Genomic DNA, 22,049 nt, shown 5'->3' on the forward strand with positions numbered 1-22,049 from the left:
GGATAATGTGCCATGTCATAAAGCTGGAATCATCTCAGACTGGTTTCTTGAACATGACAATGAGTTCACTGTACTCAAATGGCCTCCACAGTCACCAGATCTCAATCCAATAGAGCATCTTTGGGATGTGGTGGAAGGGAGATTCGCATCATGGATGTGCAGCCAATAAATCTGCGGCACTGTGAGTGTATATCAATGTAATTGTTTGCTGTGATCTTTTTTGCCATCCTATTGTTGCATCATTCCCTTTCATTTCAACATGCACTGGTATGGTAAAACATGCTCATTATCGTCTGTGATACTTAACAGAAGCAGTCACTTAGAGCCATCTTAAGGATATGTGTGTGTGCGTTTATGTTTGCCCAGGATGCACTGAAAGTCTCGTGGTCAAAATGGGAAAAACGTTAAACTGGTGGTTGAGATGCACCTGCTAAAGCCCAGTGGGACTGATGTCTCACTGGCTACATCTAGTAGCCCTGAACAAACAGCAGAAGAAGGTACTATTGACAGATGTAACCAGTCCATGCAACATCAGGATGAGTGGTCCCCCTGGTCATGTGAACAGTCTGGGCTAAGAGTGGGGGTGAGTGTTTTTTTTCTTTTTTATTATGATCTGGAGAACATGCTGAACAATGAAACTGCCAAGACAACAATATAAAGTAACAAAGAGAGTAATAAAAAGTCACTGTCTGGTTTTGACTGGTGTGATTATCAGTAGAAAATGATCTGCTCATATGTAGCCTGTGGTTATACAACAGTCTCAGTTGTCAGTGAACAGAATCTACTGGACTTTAAGCTGACCCCCTCAAACAAACAACTCTCTTGCTGTCCATCTGGTCTCACTGTCCAAACAGAGAGACCAGATACAAAGCCGACCTGAGGTGACTGAGCAAGGAACGCTTACCATTATGTCTGTAAGTATTACTGTATTACTCTATTTGCTTTTTAATCAGGCATGTTTCAACAGTTTCCTGTGCTTCTTCCAGATGGCTCGTCATATTGACAGGTCCTTGGATTACTAGCCTTAATAGTCTGCTATAGTTGAATTCACAATGGTCCACACTTGGGTTTGGATATTGTTACTACAATTATGCTTTTAGAGATTTTATGAACCCTCTCTACCTATCGACCTGGCACTGAACAAGAAGTCAGGCTTGATGAATCCACATCAACTCCAGCATATGGATCTAAACTTTTTGTTCACAGGGCTCAGTCAGGCTGGAATTGCCCCCCCCCCCCCCAGGCCTGAAGGCAGAATATGAGGCACTCTTCACTTCAGATGCCCTCCTCTTTCTCCATGAGCTCATCTCCACATTTAATGAAGGGGTCGATAAGGTGAGGCTGCTGAAAAGGCCCATCAGCCAACCACACAGCTGTTTTAATTTAATATCTCTTTTTTCTTCAGGTCCTGTGTTTGCGAGTGTCCAGAAAGGCCAACCTGGACCTTTCTGGTGGTCTGCCAAACTTTTTGGAACACACCGCACATACCAGGAGAGACCAGGCCTGGAGGGTGCTCCCTGTACCACAGAGGCTCCAGAGGAGACATGTGGATATTGGCGATCTGGCCCCCTGTGACACTCAGCGCTTCATCAAAGCTCTCCAGTCCCCAGCACAAGGCATACAGGTACCATCAAAATTAAGTGACTCACTTTATTTATAATTTGTGTGTTCAGTTGTTCCAGGATCTCAAAGACTTTTTGTGATTATTGTGATCCAAAATATTTGTTTTCAAGGGATTTTCTTAAAAATTGTGCTGTAATTTATATAATTTTAGAATTTATTTATATAATTTAAAGTTTTTTAAGTAGGTTTTTCTTTAAAGTTTTTATTTGCTGAGGGGTGCAACAAAGAATAGAACACACAATCTTTTGTTATTATTTTGGTAAATGAGAAGGTTTTACTTTCTTCATCTTCCTGTTTTCATCTGAATGTGTGAGACGAACAGCGAAAAACAAGAGAAATATTTGACAAAAAATTAAGTAAAGGCAGCAGAAGCAATATGAAGAACAAAAAGAACACCAGTTCTATAGATTTCAAAGGAAAGTTTGAGAAATCTAAGAGAAGTCTAGTCAACTAGTCAGATTTGGACACACTGGATTTTAAATAAATACACACAACACGGGAAAATGTGAACACTGTGAGCAAGATGTAACAGTAGAGCATGTTGTGTTACACTGTTAATGAAATATGTATATGAAATATGAACAAGAAGGTATTTGATAGAGATACTCAGAAGGATAAAGGTATAATGTAGTGGACTAAAGGAAGTGAGTCAAAACAATCAAATCAATATTGTATTTGCTGTGGTCACCCGAAATAGGGAAAAGTCAAAATTGTTAAATAAATAAATTGAGACTCTGGTCCAGACTCCAGACCAGTTGGTGGCGGAAATACACCATTTTGTTGCAAATAAAGAAAAAAAGATTGTGGTTTCCTGGAAAGACTGATGGAATAAGAGTGCAAACCAGCAGCCTGATTCAGAGTAGCAGCCAGGGATCTGTGGTCTCTGCAGGTTGACTTTGATGATGGGAACTGTCCAACGTTTTACAACCAGATCAGAGGCATTTACAACGTTCTGCAGGCGGTGCACAACCAGCTCCCCAGTAAGTGGCTCGCTTTCCTTCTCAGAGGCTCTGAGCACTTTATTCATTACAAACATCCACAGCAATGGAACCTCTGAGGAGGAAAGTTGTGAGAGAGTTATACTTTGTAAAACTGAAAATGAGTCCTATTATATATGTGGAGCAGATGTGGGTCAGTCATTGTCTTTTCTCCTCTGTGAACAGATATTCCCCACATATCTGAGTTTCCGCTACTGATGCTGCGTCCTCGAGCTTGGAACATGGTGGAGCACAACATGATGGTAGGTCACATCTGATTTAAGATAGTCAGTGCAGGGGAATCATTCTCCCATGATCCCCCAACTAAAAACATTTTTTTTTTTTTTGTTGGAAAGGTGCTATACTCACAAGAAAGTGACACAGAGGCTTTAATTGTAGTTTTAAATTCTTTAATTGACTCACACCTCTCCTGACTCAATAGGTGATAAAAAATTCTAAAAATGTAAAAAAATTAAATCAATGAATCAAAGTTCATGCAAAAAGCCCTTGCCCCACTCGATCATGTTAAATGTGAAAACCTTTGTCCTTTGCCCCTTACCACTGGAGAACATATCAAATCAGATTTATTTGTATAGCGCCAAATCATAACAAAGTTACATCGAGGCTGTTGAGCTTCGCAGCCTTGCTTGCGTTGAACTTCAGGAAGAAAACTAGGACGATATATCTTTAGCCCTCCTGGCATATTTATTTCAGACTTAACCTGGTATAACCTTCATGACCGAACATGTGCACGCACAGACAGACTGAATAAACAAATCGGGGTGTGTCCCAAAACAAAAACCAATGGCATCCGTGCACAGCGCCACATCGTGGTGAACACGCAACACCACAATTGTACAACAACCATACATTCACACACAACAACTGAGTACATCTAATTGTATCTCTTAACACCCCCACTTGTACTCAGGTTGTGGAATTTCAAAACTTAAAGAAAATCACACAGTAAAATACAGTGCAGATGTGGACCTTTTCCATTCTTTAGATACCAAACATAATACCTGCGAACTTTTTCAGTTTGACTTTGGTGACAGGCTTAGTCATAACATCTGCAACCATCTCCTCAGTACTACAATAAATCAGATTCATTTTTCTCTCATTCACAATGGACCTTATGAAGTGATATTTAATGTCCACGTGTTTGCATCTTTGCCTGCTTACAGGGTTTTTGGCTACTGCAATTGTTCCCTGGTTATCCTCATACACTACAGTCTTTGTGTATTTGTAATCATCAATGCTTTTTAGCAGTTGCTCCAAATATATACACTCTTGCATAGTGGAAGCCAGAGCCATATATTCTGCCTCACAGGTTGAGAGCGCTACCGTAGGCTGTTTCTTTGTTTTCCAAGAAACTAGAGAACTGTTCTCACTAAGGCTCACACAGTAACCTGTAGTGCTGCGTCTGTCTGCAGTATCTGACGCCCAGTCAGCATCACTATAGGCCACTAGCCCTAACTCCTTTTTGTCATTTCTTCTGAAACACAACTCTCTGTCTGCAGTACCTCTCAGATACCTTAGTACATGTTTCACAGTTATCCATTGTTCTTCTGTTGGTTCACAAAAATATTGTGATAGCTTGCTTACCACAAAACTTAAGTCTGGACGAGTACAGGTTGTCAAATATATAAGGCTGCCTACAGCCTCCCTATACATCCTAACATCACACATTTTAACAGCGTCTTCTGTGTAATATAGTTTTTGATCACATGGAGTGTCTCTAGGTTTGCAGTCCTGCATGTTAAACCTTTCCAAAATCTTGTGGACATATGTTTCCTGTGACATTTTTACACATCCATCAGACTGAGTAAAGTTGATGCCGAGAAAATGCTTAAGTCTACCTAAGTCTTTCATTTTGAACTTTTCTGCAAGCATCTCTTTTACATCTTTCATCACTTTTTCATTGTTGGTTGCGATTATCAAATCGTCCACCCAGACTACCAAAATCACCTTTTCATCTTTAGTCTCTTTGACATAGACACAATGGTCTGCTGGGTTTTGTGTGAATCCTCTTTCAGTTAAACAGTCATGTAGAGTCTTATTCCAGTTTCGGCCAGACTGCTTTAGGCCGTACAAAGATTTCTCCAGCTTACATACCAGACCTTCTCCTTCCTCGTAACCTTCTGGTTGGTCTGTGTAGATCTCGTAATCTATCGGAGCATGTAAGTAAGCAGTTTTTACGTCCATTTGATGAAGCAACAGGTTCTCCTGTGCTGCTTTCTGTAACAGTACTCTTACACTTGTCAAATTTGCTGTTGGGGAGAAAGTTTCACCATAATCAATCCCCATCTTCTGACTGTAACCCTTTGCCACAAATCTTGCTTTGCACTTGTCTTTACCTTCAATGTCAGTCTTTACAGAATAAACCCATTTACCCCCCACTGTTTTCTTGCCCTTTGGCAGAGTAGTCAGAGTAAATGTGTTGTTTTCCTTTAATGACTGGATTTCTTCATCCATTGCTTTAGTCCACTGTTTTGAGTTAACTGACTCCACAGCTTCTTTAAATGTATGTGGGACACCACACATTGCTCTATAACAGTAATCAATAGTAGTATGAATCCCATCCTTATCACTGTAACTAGTTACAAAGTCCTTTAAGTAACCTGGTGTCTTCCTCTCTCTTGTAGGATACCTCCCGCTGGCAGTTTCACTACTTGTCTCACTTGACTCTTCTTGGTTAAACTCACTTGATTCACTACCTTGTGAATTTTTCTCTTACCCTTGTTTCCTGAGATTTCTCAGTGTTCTTATAAACCTCTTGTGTTGCTCTATCAGTCCCTGTCTGTCTCACTCTGTCATCTTCATCATTATTTGGTTCTATCTCTACTGTCTGTGTTTGCTTTTCCACATTTTCCTTGTTCACAAATTTCACAAGTCTGTGTTTCTGCACCTTTTCAGTGTCAGGATGATAAACCAAATAAGCTGGACTATTTTTGTCGTAACCGACAAAATATCCCTGATCACATCTGGAATCAAGCTTTCCCTTGTTCTGTTTGTATGTGTAACATACAGATCCAAACTTCTGCATTTTGGACAGATTTGGTGCTTTATCAGTTATCATCTGGTAAGGGGTCTTCCCTGTTCGCTTATTAAAGCATCTGTTGCGTACTATGGCTGCTGTCTGAACAGCATAGTTCCAGAGAAATTTGGGTAGCTGACTTTCAATTAGCATGCACCTGCCCATCTCAAAAAGAGTACGCCAGCCCCTCTCAGCGGTACCGTTCTGATGAGGTGAATATGGAGCTGATGTCTCATGCTTAATGCAATTTTTCCTTAACAGGGTTTGAAAGTCTTTACACATGAACTCAGTGCCATTGTCAGACCTTATACATTTAACCTTCCCGTAGGGGGCAGTATCTGCAAGGAACCTTTCAGTTGCCTGCACCGTGTCACTCTTTGATTTTAGAAAGTATACAAACACTGCATTTGAGTAATCATCGGTAAATGACTGCACATATTTGTACCCATCTATAGATCCATTAGCTACTGGACCTGCTAGGTCTGTGTGTACCATTTGCAAGGGAGCCTTTGCTCTTGTATCAGGTTCTCTACTACGGGTTTGTGCAAACTTTCCCTGGATACATACCTCACACTCTTGATCAGGCTTAGTAGCCTTGCCCTTAATCTGCATACCACTGACAACATTTTGCAGTCTAAGTACATCCTCATAGTTACAATGGCCTAATATTTCGTGCCATGTTTGCATGTCATGACAAGTACTACACTTTTCACTATCATCAACCTCAGTGTGCAAATAATACAATTTGCCATACACATGAATGTTCCACCTGGTACCATCTTCATGTATCAACACATCCTGTCCTTGTTTAAAAGTGACTGTTGCTCCAGAGGCAGTTGCTGACTTTACCGAGAAAATATCCTGGGGGTAAGACGGTATAAACAACGCGCCTCTCAGCGTTGCTCTGCATCGTCGTCCCGTGCTGTCTACCAGGAACACCTCTGCATTCCCCTTGCGTTGAGCGACGCCTCTGCAAAGGGTGCCGTCTGCCAACTCCACACAGTGCGTCTCCGGCTTGAATGTGTTGTCGAAGCTTTTAAACTTGGCTATATCGGTAACGATGTGGGATGTAGCTCCAGTGTCAACCATTAGGCCCTTTTCGTTGATGCTGCGTGCTGGTTGTTGCTGCTGAGCCCCGCTGTCTGCGTCCCTGATCCTGAAGGCGTAATCTGATGCTGCTGCTGTAGATCCGTTGCCGCTTTCATCTGCGATTTTCCTCGCTCCGTCCTTTATGTTTTTACGTCTACAGGTGACATCGTTGTGAGTGTCACTTTTACAATGACTGCACCATGTCTTTCGCCGACATGATTTCGCTCGGTGACCTTTCATGCCACACTTAAAACACACAATTCCCGCATCCTCGTTGGTCCTGTCCCATGCACTTGACTTGGCGGGCCTCCGCCCGGCTCTCGTAGCCGTTTTCATCACATTGTCATTGGACTCTGCTGAAGTTAGCTTTTCTGTGGCTTCAAAGCTACGTAGTCTTGTTTTGAACTCCGCGAATGTGATATCGTCCTCATTATGTGTTACATGAATTGCAAATGGTTTAAAACTTTCAGGCAATCCCTTTAAGACCATGGCAATCAGTAAGCCGTCTCCTAATGTTTCACCCGCGTTCCGCAGCGCCGTGATGGCGGTCTCTGCCCTGATGATATAGTCCGTAACAGTCTCGCTGCTCATTTTCTGCAGCGACGTCAGCGTTGTGTACAAGTTAATAATGCGGGGCTTCCCCTTCCCTGCATAGTACTCTCTCAATATTTTAAATGCTTTTCTGGCATTGTCCGGTGCATCTCTCATAATTAATGAGAGGCTCTTATCATCCAAAAGTTGAATTAACTCAGCATATGCATCGGCATTTTTCTTACCGTCTGCTGCTCTCTCATTTTCACCGTTGGGCTCTCTCAAAGCCGTATTCTTGAGTCCCAATAAATGCAAATGTCCAAGTACCTTAGTCTCCCATAGTTCATACTTAGTTTCGTCTCCATCAAACATGAGTCGAGGCAACCTGCTTGTCCCTCGTGGATCCATGATGCTATCCGTTAGCCGTTAGCACGCTGTCCGTCGCGACTTTCTATCGGCAATAAAACATCAGAAAAACTCTTCCCGGAGTTGCTCCTGGGCCCATAACCTGTTGAGCTTCGCAGCCTTGCTTGCGTTGAACTTCAGGAAGAAAACTAGGACGATATATCTTTAGCCCTCCTGGCATATTTATTTCAGACTTAACCTGGTATAACCTTCATGACCGAACATGTGCACGCACAGACAGACTGAATAAACAAATCGGGGTGTGTCCCAAAACAAAAACCAATGGCATCCGTGCACAGCGCCACATCGTGGTGAACACGCAACACCACAATTGTACAACAACCATACATTCACACACAACAACTGAGTAGATCTAATTGTATCTCTTAACAGAGGCACTTTACATATAGAGCAGGTCTAGACCAAACTCTTTATAAATTTATTTAAAGAGACCCAACAGATCCCCCGATGAGCAAGCAGTTGGCAACAGTGGGAAGGAAAAACTTCCTTTAAGAGGCAGAAACCTCGAGCGGAACCAGGCTCAGGGGGGGCGGCCATCTGCCTCGACTGGTTGGGGAGAGAGAGAGAGAGAGAGAGAGAGAGAGAGAGAGAGAGAGAAGGGGGGGTGTAGGCAGGAACATGTTGTTGCATGGAGTTGAGCTGTAATACAGAATTCATGCTATATGGGACCAGCAGGTGTTGCAGGAACATGGGATGGAGATGAGGCACCACCTGCAGGATGAGGACAGGGAGGGAGAGGAGCTGGGAGAGACAGAGACTTTGGCAGAACATGATTAGTAAATGCAGTATAAATGCTTAGAACTGGGTGAAACTGTTTTTTTTTTTTTTTAAGAAGGATGGTTTTTATCAGCGCATGCAAGGAGGGAGTTAGAGAGGGTGACAGGGAGAGACAGAGAGAGAGAGAGAGAGAGAGAGAGAAGCTCAGTCCTTCCCCCAGCAGCCTAGGCCTATAGCAGCATACCTAAAGAGTAGAGGACTTTTTAACTGTACGCTCTGTCATACAGGAAAGTTTTAAGCCTGGTCTTGAAAGTTACTAAAGAGTCCGCCCCCCGGACCGATGCTGGGAGTTGGTTCCATAGAAGAGGAGCCTGATAACTGAACGATCTGCCTCCAGATTTACTCTTGGAGACTCTAGGAACCACAAGTAAACCTCCATCTAGAGAGCGGAGTGGCCTGCTAGGACAGTAAGGAACTATGAGCTCTCTGAGATACGATGGAGCTTGGCCATTAAGAGCTTTATACGTTAAAAGAAGGATTTTCAATTCTACTCTATATTTTACTGGCAGCCAATGAAGAGCAGCTAACACAGGAGAGATGTGATCTCTTTTCCTAGTTCCTGTTAATATTCGTGCAGCAGCGTTCTGAATTAACTGAAGGCCTTTTAGAGATTTGTTTGGACATCTAGATAGTAATGAGTTACAGTAGTCCAGCCTAGAAGTTACAAATGCATGGACTAGTTTTTCTGCATCATCCTGAGAAAGGATGTTTCTGATTTTCCTAATGTTTCTCAGGTGGAAGAAAGCTGCCCGACTAACTTGTTTTATGTGAGGGACAAAGGACATGTCCTGGTCAAAAATTACTCCAAGGTTTCTTACAGTGGAGCTGGAGGCCAAAGTAATGCCGTCCAAACTGATGAGATGATTAGATAGTATTTTTCTGAGGTGCTTAGGACCGAGTACAATAACTTCTGTTTTGTCAGAGTTGAGAAGTAAAAAATTTCCAGTCATCCAGACTTTTATGTCTTCAAGACATGCCTGCAGTCTGACTATCTGACTGACTTCATTTGGCTTCATTGATAGGTACAGCTGAGTATCGTCTGCGTAGCAGTGGAAATTGATGCTGTGTTTCCTGATAATGTTGCCTAGAGGAAGCAGATAAAGCGTAAAGAGGATTGGTCCAAGTACCGAACCCTGCGGGACTCCATGACTGACTACAGTACATGAGGAGGAGCTGTTGTTTACATGAACAAACTGATGTCTATCTGATAAGTAGGATTTGAACCACTTTAGTGCAGTTCCTTTAATTCCAATTTCATGTTCCAGTCTCTGTAGTAAAATATTATGATCTATGGTGTCGAATGCAGCACTAAGATCTAGAAGGAGAAGTATGGAGGCTGATCCATTGTCTGAGGCCATTAGAATGTCATTGGAGACTTTAACCAGCGCTGTTTCTGTGCTATGATGGGCTCTAAATCCTGACTGAAACTCTTCAAAAAACTGTTCCCATCCAGATGCTCGTGTAGTTGTTTTGCTACAGCTTTCTCAATGATTTTAGAAATAAATGGAAGGTTCGATATGGGTCTATAGTTTGCCAAAACATCTGGATCAAGATTAGGCTTTTTAAGCTGGGGTTTGATGACCGCAGTCTTAAGTGCCTGAGGTACATAACCCAGAAATAAAGTCAGATTAACCAAATCTAGAATGAACGGCTCAATTACATAAAAGATCTCTTTAAAGAGGCTAGTTGGTACTGGGTCTAATAGACAGGTTGACGGTCTGGATGATGAAACTATAGAAGCTAGCTCTCAGAGATTTAGAGGTGAGAATAATTCCAGATGTAAAAGAGGCGCCGCAGCTGATTCAGCAGTTGCCGTCTTCAGAAGGGGATTTTTATCTAACGTAGGCAAGAGCTGATAAATTCTTTCTCTGATCATGAGAATTTTGTCTGAAAAAAAACTAATAAAATCATTACTGCTTAGAGCTAAGGGGATCACTGGTTCAACTGAGCTATGGCTCTCTGTCAGCCTGGCTACAGTGCTGAAGAGAAACCTGGGGTTGTTCTTGTTTTCTTCTGAGTGCTGAGTAATATGAACTTCTAGCACTGCGGAGAGCTTTTTTATACGTTTTTTTTTAGGCTGTCTTTCCAGGCTCTGTGAGACTCTTCTGACTTACTGGAACGCCAGTTTCTTTCTAATTTCCTTGATGTCTGCTTCAAGGCACGGATTTGGTAACTATACCAGGGAGCCATCCTCCTCAGATTGAATACTTTCTTTTTGAGAGGGGCGGCATTATCAAGATTCGAACGCAGTGTGGCCATAGTGCTAGTCACAAGGTCATCAACCTGCGTATGGGAGAAATCCTCATTTAAATTTAGATATGGCATTGTTGGGAATGATGACCAAATGTTCTCTTTAAATTTAGCCACAGCAGCTTCAGATAAATATCTTCTATAGCTGAATGTATTCCTCAATGCTGTGGAGCCCATTAAAGTAAACTCAAATGTAATAAGGTAATGGTCAGACAGGAGAGAATTTTGGGGAAGAATTGTTAGCTTGTCAATTTCAATGCCATAAGTTAGAACAAGATCAAGGATATGATTGTAAAAGTGAGTGGGTTCATTCACATGCTGGGAAAAGCCAATTGAGTCTAGTAGGGAAAGAAACCCGGAACTAAGGCTGTCGCTTTCTACATCAACATGTATATTGAAATCTCCCAGAATAATGATTTTATCTGTACTAAGTACTAACTCTGATATAAACTCAGAAAACTCTGATAGGAATTCTGAGTACGGACCAGGTGGACGGTATACTGTAACTAACAGAACTGGTTTTTCACCTTTCCAGTCCGAGTGGGAGAGACTAAGAGTGAGACTTTCAAAAGACCTGCAGCCAGATTTTGGTCTAAGGTTGATTAATAGGCTTGACTGAAATATTGCAGCCACCCCTCCTCCTCAACCTGTGGTACGAGGGATATGAAAGTTAACATGAGTTGGGGGTGTAGCTTCATTAATGCTAACATACTCATCCTGCTGCAGCCACGTTTCAGTTATACAAAATAAATCAATATGGTGATCAGCTATGAGATCGTTAACTAGTAGAGATTTTGATGATAATGATCGAATTTCAACAGTCCACATTTGATCACAGTGTTATTTGAGACTAAATTTGTGGCTGTTTTAATTACAGTTAGGTTTCTGTTTTTAGCTCCTGTTCTGTTTAATTTGGGTTTTTTTACTTTTCTAAATTTAGGTGGTCGGGGGACAGACACGGTTTCTATAGACCTAAACATAGACAGAGACTCTATTCTATTCTCAGCAGGTGACCGTTCTGACTGAGGCGCAGAGGAGCGTGTTAAACTGCGGCTCTGCCTCCTGGTCTCGACCCGGGATTGTCAGGGTTTCGGATTTCTAATAAAATCGGCCATATTTCTAGAAATGAGAACGGCCCCGTCCACGGTGTGATGGACACCATCTCTCCTAATTAGACCAGGTCTCCCCCAGAAAGACCTCCAGTTATCTATGTAGCCCACGTTGTTTTCGGGACACCACCTCGACAGCCAGCGGTTAAATGACGACATGTGGCTGTACATGTCATCACTGGTCCGATTGGGGAGGGGGCTGGAGAAAACTACAGTGTCCGACATTGTTTTAGCAAAAGTACACACCGATTCCACATTAATTTTTGTGACTTCCGACTGGCGAAGTCGGGTGTCGTTACTGCCGACGTGAACTACAATATTAGCATATTTACGTTTACCCTTAGCCAGCAGTTTCAGATAAGACTGGATGTCGCCTGCTCTGGCCCCCGGGATACACTTCACTATGGCCGCCGGTGTCACTAACTTCACGTTCCTCAGAATAGAATCACCAATCACTAGAGTCGGCTTTTCAGCGGGTGTGTCGCTGAGAGGGGAGAACCTGTTGGAAACGTGAACTGGTCGCTTGTGAACCGGGGGCTGCTGCCTACGACTATGCCTCTTGTCTCGGACTGTCACCCAGCCGCCCTGACTAGATCCCGGCTGCTCGGGAGCCACTGGGAGGGAGGAAACTATGTTAGCTGCCGTATGAACTCGTCTAGGTTGGCCCGCACCGGCTAGCTACACTAGCATAGGTTGGGCTAGCTAAAGTGCGGAGCCGGGATTCTAACTCATTAATCTTCGCCTCCATTTCTACCCTAACCCTATGACAAGAGGTGCTATCATAAAAGGAGGCAGAAGAATAACTACACATGAGGCACAGAGAACAGGAGAGGAGAGGAGGACGAGAAGGAGGAACAGAGAGTGACAGACAGAGACAGAGAGCTAGAGGACATTGCTAATCGGGTAGTTTGATTAGCGGAGGAACAGAAACGGTTATAAACTTTGGAGAAAGGGGATATATTGACTTCTAAAACCTAGTGTTGGTGTGAAAATAATTTTCTGCCTGATTACTCGAGTGAATTAGGAAATAATAGCAGAAGAACAGTGGAAACAACACAAGCACAATAGAGAGCACAACCGCCAGTGACCGGAAATGACGCAACACGCTTACCGCCAGACAGAAGCTGCTCTTGTTTTGGAGAGTACATATGTATCATGTAAATTGTACTGTAGCATGAACACCACAATTTAGAATTTGCTCTCGTTAAAAAGCAGGCACCAGTCATCAAAGATAACTATTTTATTGAATTTATTAATTAGTTTGATCAGTCTTACCAAAGCAGTGATTTCTCTATAACATTGATCTCTGATTTCCACTTCAATGAAACACAAAACAACGACTAGGTCGAATTTATAAGTTTATTTGCTAAATAATAATAAAACAAAATAATAATGATAACTGAATGACAATAAACACAAAAAACTAGGCTAAAACTATTTCTAATTGTTAGGTTATTGTTGGGCGATGGAGAGAGAGGATAAGGTCAGCTATGTGTAGTGCGGTTATTTTGAGTGGAGAATTTTAGATGGTTCATTCATTGACTAAAGATTACCTCGACATCCACCCATTTAGAGCAGAGGGTGTAGGAGCCTACTTTGAATCACATCGCCCTGTTGAGATCTCTTGGCTGGAGTCCAACGAGTTGAGGTTGCCAGGAAACAGAGCGTCAAGCTGAGTGGTTTCTCTGGGGGGTGACGGCCGTTGCCAGGGGTAACAGGTTCTCCCGGGCTCTCTGTGGATCAGAGTCGCGTAGTCCGCCCGCAGACTTTCTTCTGTCGGCACTCTCCTGTCTGGTCAGCCGGGCCGGAGTTCGGGAAGGGTTTGCCGCTGGCCAAATGACAAAAAACCTTCTGAATTTACAAAAACAAAATTTGGAAAAAGGGAATAAAATTCCTAAAGATTCACTTGTGTGAGATTTAATTTGAATTGACCTGGCTTGTTACTGTAACAATGAAAAAAAACTAAAACAGAACACTCATTCACGAATTAACAGGAGTCTTACTAAGAGGTAAAATAGAGGCGCACACAAATAAAAAAATAAAATAAATAACATAACGGAAAGAACCCAAAAACTAAAGGACAACAAGAAAGGTTAAAAGTAAGAGTTTCAAGAGAGTAAGGGTTTCAAAAAGTAAGAGGGCTTTGCGGTGGAGCTCACTTTCACTTCCAAAGGGGTTATTGGCATAAGAGAAAGGAGCTGACTCTAGAACTTGCTAAAGTGGATTTGTTTTTCACGCATGTATCTTATATTCTCCCACCATGGCCTATTCGCGTTTTATAACATACACAGGCTATGTAGTTATCACTGGAAGTAGTTCATACCGTGGTATCGAACTAATCTATTGGTATACATTATACATTTCAATTGATAGAGAAAACACTTATTCTAAACACACATAAAAATTTGATAACATGAGATACATCGATAGCATGGTATATTAGAGGTTATGAGTTAGTTTTAATCCTTAGAGGATTCAGGTCTGGAAAGGTCCTCAAAACTAGAAAAGTACATTTCAGCTGCACTCTGGACTGGAGAACTGTACTTTAGATTAGGATTCTTGAAAACTTACACAGAGCATTGACAAATGAGTTACATGGTGATTATCTATGTAGTTCTGTGATACTTTAAACATGCTTTAATGTGTGTAGTTGACTAGTTTTCAGTTCTGGTTGGTGTGTGACGTGATTTATGGCAGGGGCCTGTGTTTTATCTCGATACCAGGCTGAGTTTATTCAGATATTATGCTAGCATCTTACAAAACAATTAAAAATGGTGGGCTTCTTATTGCCATAAAGTTTATTGTCCCTCTGGCCATGTTACACATATGCACTGATTTTTATTTGTTTGCAACAATTGATACAGAGGGGCTCGACTTTTTTCAATGTGGTGCTGTCAACCCATTTTGGCAGGTGCATTTGTGCAACCCATAAAATTCAAATTTTTTTGTCAGTCCTGACATGCTGACCAGGTTTTGTGAATTTTGCAGAACAATAAGGCCACCATTGCTCGTGTTGCAGTGTGTTGTCAGTTATTAATCATCATTCAGAATAAAATAGGACACCTTTGTTTTCAGAGACTAGTTGTATTAGAGGTGAATGCGACGGACCAATGAATGACAATATCTTTATTCTTAACATATTCTCTGCAGCCATTCCTCATATGACTAAAAACCAGGAAGTGTTTGTGCTGTCGTGATCGGTGATCGGTGAATGAGACTGTTTTTCAGGTTGGGGGAAGAGAGGTTCCTGGTCCCCTCTTTGACTTTGGACTCCTCATGTTCCACTGTGGATACAAGCTGTTTGAAAACAAGAGTGGACCCTTCTTCTACTTGTCCAAGGTTACACATTCCCACTCTCTCCCTCTCTCACACACACAAACATGTTTGAGTTTTTGAGTATAACATGCATACCTGGTTTCAGGTTGAGAGCTACCTGGAGGCAAGACTGTGGAACGACATATTTGTCTGGACACAACAGAAGGTTCACATCATTGTCTGCATCAGAAGCTTGGGTTTTCTCCTCAGACATACAATGGGAGGTTGTGGATGGGCTGGGGATTGGGGGCTTGTGATGAATGAACTGCATCAGAGTGTCTGAATAGGAAACCTGCAAAATGCCAATCAACAAAAATTACCACAAGTTCTGTATTTTTGTTTTTGTTCTGTTCTTGCAACATAAACCTGTAGTTGTGTGTGTAAGTGAGTGTCTGTATGTGTACAGCTTCGCCTTCCACTGGGAAGCATCAAAGCGACAGTGCTGATTGAAAATGTGTTAGCAGCCTTTGAGATGGAAGAGATTCTCTATGAGCTGCAAGAGCATTCAGCAGGACTCAACTGTGGCCTCTGGGATTACTCAGCCTCCTTTGTCACAAAATTTGGTAAGTGTCTGAGAGTCAGGGGCAGGCTGTGGTTGAAATTCAGCCCGGGAGCTAGGCTTGGAGAAGCCTTTTTGCTCTACTGACTTCTAATGATTTCTACTGATTTCTACAGATTATTGACTTAAACTCACTACTGACTTGAACTGACTCTACTGACTTGCTGACATCATCAGCAAGCAATTGAGCAGTACACTGGTCTCAGCCACTCTGTCTATGACTGCATCATTGTCTAACACCATCAGGGTCTCTTTTCTGTAGACATTAGCATAAATGCCTCAAGATGCTCCTGTGTCAGCGTGGTCCTCAGTCTGTTCTTGGCGAACTTCAGTGTGGAGAAAGTTCTCTCACAGGCCACTTGAGTCAGCAGTCAACAGGAACTTATAGGCTTGTCAGATGACATGATGGGCATCAGTCAATAGGTTGTATTTGGAGAGTATGTGATAAACACAAATAGCACAGTTTTTACAGGAGGTGCAACTGGTGTTTGTGAGCTCCAAGTTTTCCCACAGTTGCAAGCTGTGAGGGCAGGCTGCTGCAGTTCACCACAGCTGTGTGTAGGTAAAAAAACAAAAACGTAACGGCCACCGGCTGTTTGAGAAACCTCTCGCACCTTCCTATGCCAATCCCAGGCTATGTAGGTGGGGTAAGCCCTGGACAGGTTGCAATCTATCAAAGGGGCCAACACACAAACAGAGACAAACAACCACTCACACTCACACACATGCGTACAGCCAATTTAGAGTCACCAATTAACCTAGACATGCATATCTTTGGACTGTGGGAAGAAACTGGAGTACCCGGAGGAAACCCACCCAGGCACGTGGAGAACATGCAAACTCCACATAGAAAGGCCCCAGGCCTGTGAGTAAACCGACAACCTTCTTGCTGTGAAGCAACATAACTAACTACCATGCCGCCCACCTGCTAGATATAATACAGTTTGTTTAAATTACCCCCAGTTTCAGTTCATTTCTATTAATAATTTCATTGATAGTTTCCAATTTGGAATATTTACAAAATTGACCAGCTTAACTTCCAGTGGAACATTTGTGGAATTTCCCAGAAATTAACCCTCGTCACCCTACTCATCAAATCAAATCAGATTTATTTGTATAGCGCCAAATCATAACAAAGTTACATCAAGGCACTTTACATATAGAGCAGGTCTAGACCAAACTCTTTATAAATTTATTTAAAAAGACCCAACAGATCCCCCAATGAGCAAGCACTTGGCAACAGTGGCAAGGAAAAACTTCCTTTAAGAGGCAGAAACCTCGATCAGAACCAGGCTCGGGGGGGGCGGCCATCTGCCTCGACCGGTTGCTCATGAAGCATGTCTCTTCCAGGACACCGTCAGGCCTTTCTGCTGCCTGATCGCAGTAAGTACGTCAGTATGGAGAAGCGTTTCCTGCACAGCTACATGGACCTGCTGGTTCAGACGTGTCATCGCAGGGGGGCTCTTGCTACAGGGGGCATGGCTGCTCAGCTGTTGCCTCAGGACCAGCTTCATGAATCCTACAGCACCATTTTGGCTGCTGTCACCAGGTACAATATACTGTATGTCACTACATCTTAATGTAACAGCACTGCAGTAACACAATCCAGATCTCCTGATAGCTGTGCCGCACCTGACACTGAAGCCGCATTATATCATATAGAGAGTAACATAACCTGCAGACAAGTACTGCCACAAGATTATATTAATTCATCTTTTTGATTCATCCTATAATTGAAAGTGTTGCTCACTGTTATACGCAATTCGATTTTCACTTGAGAGAAAGTGGAAATGTTTCACTTCCAAGGGATTAAGTGTAGGTCAAGGGAAATGTTTAATAACAGGAGGAGGTGGTCACCAAAGAACCTTGGGTAAATAAACCACATATGCTTATATGAGGTTTATTTACCCAAGGTGTTCTTTGGTGTTGTCAGTGGACAATCAGGGTGTATTTATGAGCTGAGATATATCTTCCTCTGTCTCAGACTGAAGCTGCTGGAGATCAGGGCAGGTGTAGATGGTTTCATGGTGTATGACCTGAGCTTCATTGAGCCAATGCAGAGAGTGAGTGAAGCTGAATATTGGTACTGTAAATATAGAGCAGCCAATGAAGACTGTTATTTTCTGATCGTTTATTCATGTTCTCCAGCTCTTCCAGCTCTATACGGAAGGTGATAACCAACTTGACCAGCTTCGACATGATGTCAATGTCACTCCTGAGGATCTCCTGTCCATGCCCTCAGTAAGTGGTTCTGGAGTGAGATGAGATGAGATGAGAGCCACAACACAGCAGGATATGATTATGTATTAATGATGAAGAATAATTTTACATATCTTCCTCTTTCCTCAGGGAGGAGTCACCCTTCATGGTTTAAAGTACAACATTACAGTTGGTGTCCTCTTTATTAAGGCCTGGCTTTCAGGTATGTACTGTGGCAGAACCTCTGATCTACTATAGACAGATAGTAGATCAAAGGCTCTGCCACAGATACTGTGACTCACCATGTCCAATTCCAGGTAAAGGTCAGTTCTTCTACAGAGGCCAAGTGGAAGACTCAGCCACAGCAGAGATCTCCAGGTCACAGGTGGGTTACGGTTAGCTTTACAAACATACCAACAAGTACATGTGTTCGTGGACAAGGGTCCACAGTAGAAACATAAGGAGGAGATTACCATCCCATAAAGTAGTTGTTTTTCCCATCATCCAAATTTGTGTTGTGAATGTATATTTGTGTGTGTGTGTCTGTTTGTTTGTAAGGTATGGCAGTGGATCCGTCATCACACTCAGCTGGAGGACAATAGCAGGGTGGTGAGCAGGCGGCTGGTGACTGAGCTCACTAAGGAGGTGGAGCTGGAGCTTCGCACGGTGTGTCCTTCTCTAAGGTAAACAGAGCCCTGATGTAGCAGGGGATAAATCAAAGTGTTGATCCACCTGCGAACACTTCATCAATATCAATTCAGCGACACTCAATGACTTTGTAGATCTTAGTTGTCAAGTGTGTAATGTGCCCCCATGATTAATTTGCCCTCCCTTCTGGATCTGCCCCTCCAATAGACTCTGGACTTGCTGAGGTCTTGTGTCTGTGTGTTCATCTTCCTCAGGTGTAAGCAGAACTTGCATGTGGCAGCAGAGATCTTTTTGGAGGTGGTCCTCAAGAGAGATTTCCCAGAGTTTATCACTACCTACCTGAACCAGGACCACACTTTTCTCAGCTCCCAGAGTCCACACCAGGAGAAGGCTTTGGACACACATCTGCCCCAGCCCAAACTGTGACAGTTGAGAACAGCTTACTGTTCTCAATGGTCATGTTTCTGGACTCTATCCCTGTTTATCCCTGTTTACCAACTACAGCACCAACATCTACATTTCTGTAGGGTGCTGGTACCCAGTCTGGGAACATTCATTGCAACAAAGTCTCTTGTAGTTCAATACTTAAATGACATTTACTGACAGTGAGATGTGAAAATATCGCATTGCAAACATGATGCATGACTGGTCTGATAGTCTCTCGAAGATATGTGCAACATCTTTACAGTGTAAATTTAGTTGTAATTGATAAATAAGATATAAAAATTTGAACATTAATAATGATGAATGAATGAATGATGAATAAATGAAATACACCTTAACCACTTTCATTAAAGAATGAGAATGTGGTAAACAATACAATAAGCAGCATTTTTTTTTACTAGGTATGAAAATGAGCAGTTAAAGCATAAATGGAAATGAAAGCCTGGTGGTAGTGTTAAAGAAAAGGTTAAAAAAAAAAAAAACTCTGGAATCTCTTGAGCTCCATCTATAATTTAGGCACAGTTTGAATTTAGCCAACTGGGTTTAGAGCTTCCACCTAGAATAATGGATTTTCTACAGCTTTTACTGCCTGAGCTACTGTCTAAAATTAACTTTATACTGTCTACAACAGATGTAGCAATCTCCGTTCCTACCTCCCAATGGGAGAAAGATCTGTTGATCAACCCAGACCCTAACTTTTGGATAAATATCTGTTCCAACACGTTTAAAATGACTCAGAATCACAACCTACAAATAAAAAATTTCATCAATTTCTACACATAACACACTATACAGGACATAGGAAGTTCAAGATGGGCCTCACACAAACAAACATCTGTCCGAACTGCGTGACTGGCTCACCAGATTGCTATCTGCATGCTCTTTGCATTTGTATACCTGTCAACAACTTCTGGCATAGGGTTATCGACACCTGATACCCAGCTTCGCCAGTTGGAGGCCACAAAGATTAATGTGGAATCGGTATGCAAGTTTGCTAAAGTGATGTCGGACACTGTAGTTTTCTCCCGTCCCCTCCCCAATCGGACCAGTGATGACATGTACAGCCACATATCAACATTCAACCGCTGGCTGTCGAGGTGGTGTCCCAAAAAATTATGTGGGCTACATAGACAACTGGAAGACTTTCTGGGGGAGACCTGGTCTGATTAGGAGAGATGGTGTCTATCCCACCGTGGGTGGTGCTGCTCTCATATCTAAGAATCTAATGTGAAATGTGAAACCAAAGTTATACTCTTACTTCAAGTGTCTTCACTACGACAACACACGACACCTTTGATTCACCCAAGTTTAGAATTATCTAAAACAAAGGGAAACATGTCGTGTTGATGAGTACAGTTTTCTCTGCTTGTTATGGTTACTTCAGTGGACATGGTTTTATCTTAATCACTGTAAAACACAATTAAACGGTTATTTTTTAAATCACGACATCACAGAGCATATGACCAAATAACAAAAACAAAAAAAAAAATAAAATTTTCATGTATGTCTTGACTGGCTGTGGAAAATCCGAAATGTATGACTATGGACTGTGTATGAAGTTTCTTTTTCTTTTTACAGAACAGTTATAAGCAACAACCAAACAGATGATGGCGCTCAGGCAATATGCCATCGGTTCCGATGGTCTCTGTGCCAAATTATCTCGTAGAAAAATAGTTCAAACAGCTGTGAAGCTCTCTTCCTGTAAGGGAACCAGTTCGGCATGTTTACAGTCTCTCATTTAATCAGAATAGTCAAATTGTTATTATATAAATCCTTGTGTTCTTGTTGGCTTGGATGCATTCCATATCTGCAATTTACAACTGCCATCGCCGCCACCGTCCTTTCGCCTTTATTTTCTTTTGGTTGAAATAAACTTTCTTTTAAATGTTGCTGATTGGTGGTGGTTTCTGTTAGGTTGACCAAGTGGTGGTAATAAAGAACAGAGCAAAAATCTTGTATTTTACTGTGTCCGTCAGCAAAATGTGTGGCAGTATATACAGTGCAGGCCAGGTAAAAAGAAAAAGATATTAAACAAAAAAAGAATATAACAAAAACAATACTAAGAAACAAAAGAATTAACTAAATGCAAAACTATGAAAAAGAGAGAAAATATCAGTCAAAATCGATCATGCCCCTTTAACTCTGGGGTCCTGGCAGCTCACCACCCTGGCTTAAGATAGACTGGCAAAAAAAAATCCCACCTCAAAATTCCAGCCTCCTCCTTGATATCCTCTGGATTCTACCAAGAGACATTAATTAGTAACTGGAATCAATTATCTTGATCAATTCACTACGGCCGCCGCTGTCACTTCACGTTCCTCAGAATAGAATCACCAATCACTAGAGTCTGCTTTTCAGCGGGTGTGTCGCTGAGAGGGGAGAACCTGTTGGAAACATGAACTGGTCGGTGGTGAACCGGGGGCTGCTGCCTACGACTATGCCTCTTGTCTCAGACAGTCACCCAGCCACCCTGACTAGATCCCGGCTGCTCAGGAGCCACTGTCTCTATCTCAGCTGCCGTAGGAGCTGGTCTAGGTTGGCCTGCACTGGCTATAGGGGGCGGCTAGCTACACTAGCATAAGCTGGGCTAGCTAAGGTGTGGTGCTACGACTCTAACTTGCAAATTTTTGCCTCCATTTCTACCATCATCCTGCATCTATGACAAGAGGTGCTATCATAAAAGGAGACAAAAGAATTGCTACACATGAGGCAGACACTACAGGATAGGAGAGGAGGGGGAGAAGGAGGAAGAGAGAGTGGAGACAGAGAGCTAGAGGACGTTGCTAAACGTGTGGTTTGATTAGCGGAGCAGCAGAATCGGCTGTAAGCTTAGGAAAGGGGAGATATATTGAGTTCTAAACCAGTGTTAGTGTGACAAGTTGCTGTCGGATTAATTGAGTGAATAGGGAAGAATAGCACAAGAATAGTAGAGACAACACACAAGGTGACACAGAGCACAACCACCAGGACTGGAAATGATGTAACACGCTTACCGCAACCAATCAAGTCCAGCCTCCTGATGGATGAACTGCAGTCAAAGGGATTTATCGTCTTTTGGCAAAGGA

General features: G+C 42.4%; 1 protein-coding gene across 1 annotated transcript; it reads left to right on the forward strand.

Moving 5' to 3' along the window:
- The first annotated feature begins 908 nt into the window (after positions 1–908).
- On the forward strand, positions 909–18,966 carry ugl (ureidoglycolate lyase). Its single transcript, XM_029511992.1, has 15 exons — positions 909–926; positions 1,207–1,335; positions 1,406–1,624; positions 2,513–2,603; positions 2,787–2,863; positions 15,048–15,158; positions 15,241–15,300; positions 15,541–15,697; positions 17,044–17,242; positions 17,678–17,756; positions 17,842–17,934; positions 18,043–18,115; positions 18,210–18,277; positions 18,451–18,575; positions 18,795–18,966. Exons 1-15 carry the CDS (start codon positions 909–911, stop codon positions 18,964–18,966), a joined length of 1,671 nt encoding a protein of 556 aa, XP_029367852.1.
- Positions 18,967–22,049: the final 3,083 nt, after the last annotated feature.

The sequence above is a fragment of the Echeneis naucrates genome, chromosome 10, assembly GCF_900963305.1.
Source record: "Echeneis naucrates chromosome 10, fEcheNa1.1, whole genome shotgun sequence".
NCBI lineage: Eukaryota > Metazoa > Chordata > Actinopteri > Carangiformes > Echeneidae > Echeneis > Echeneis naucrates.

Bases quoted from the DNA above. Each gene is read 5' to 3' on its own strand.
- ugl (XM_029511992.1), top strand. The intron at 1,336-1,405 runs GTGAGGCTGCTG...TTTTTTCTTCAG, and splicing joins TTAATGAAGGGGTCGATAAG to GTCCTGTGTTTGCGAGTGTC. The intron at 17,757-17,841 runs GTGAGTGAAGCT...CATGTTCTCCAG, and splicing joins TCATTGAGCCAATGCAGAGA to CTCTTCCAGCTCTATACGGA.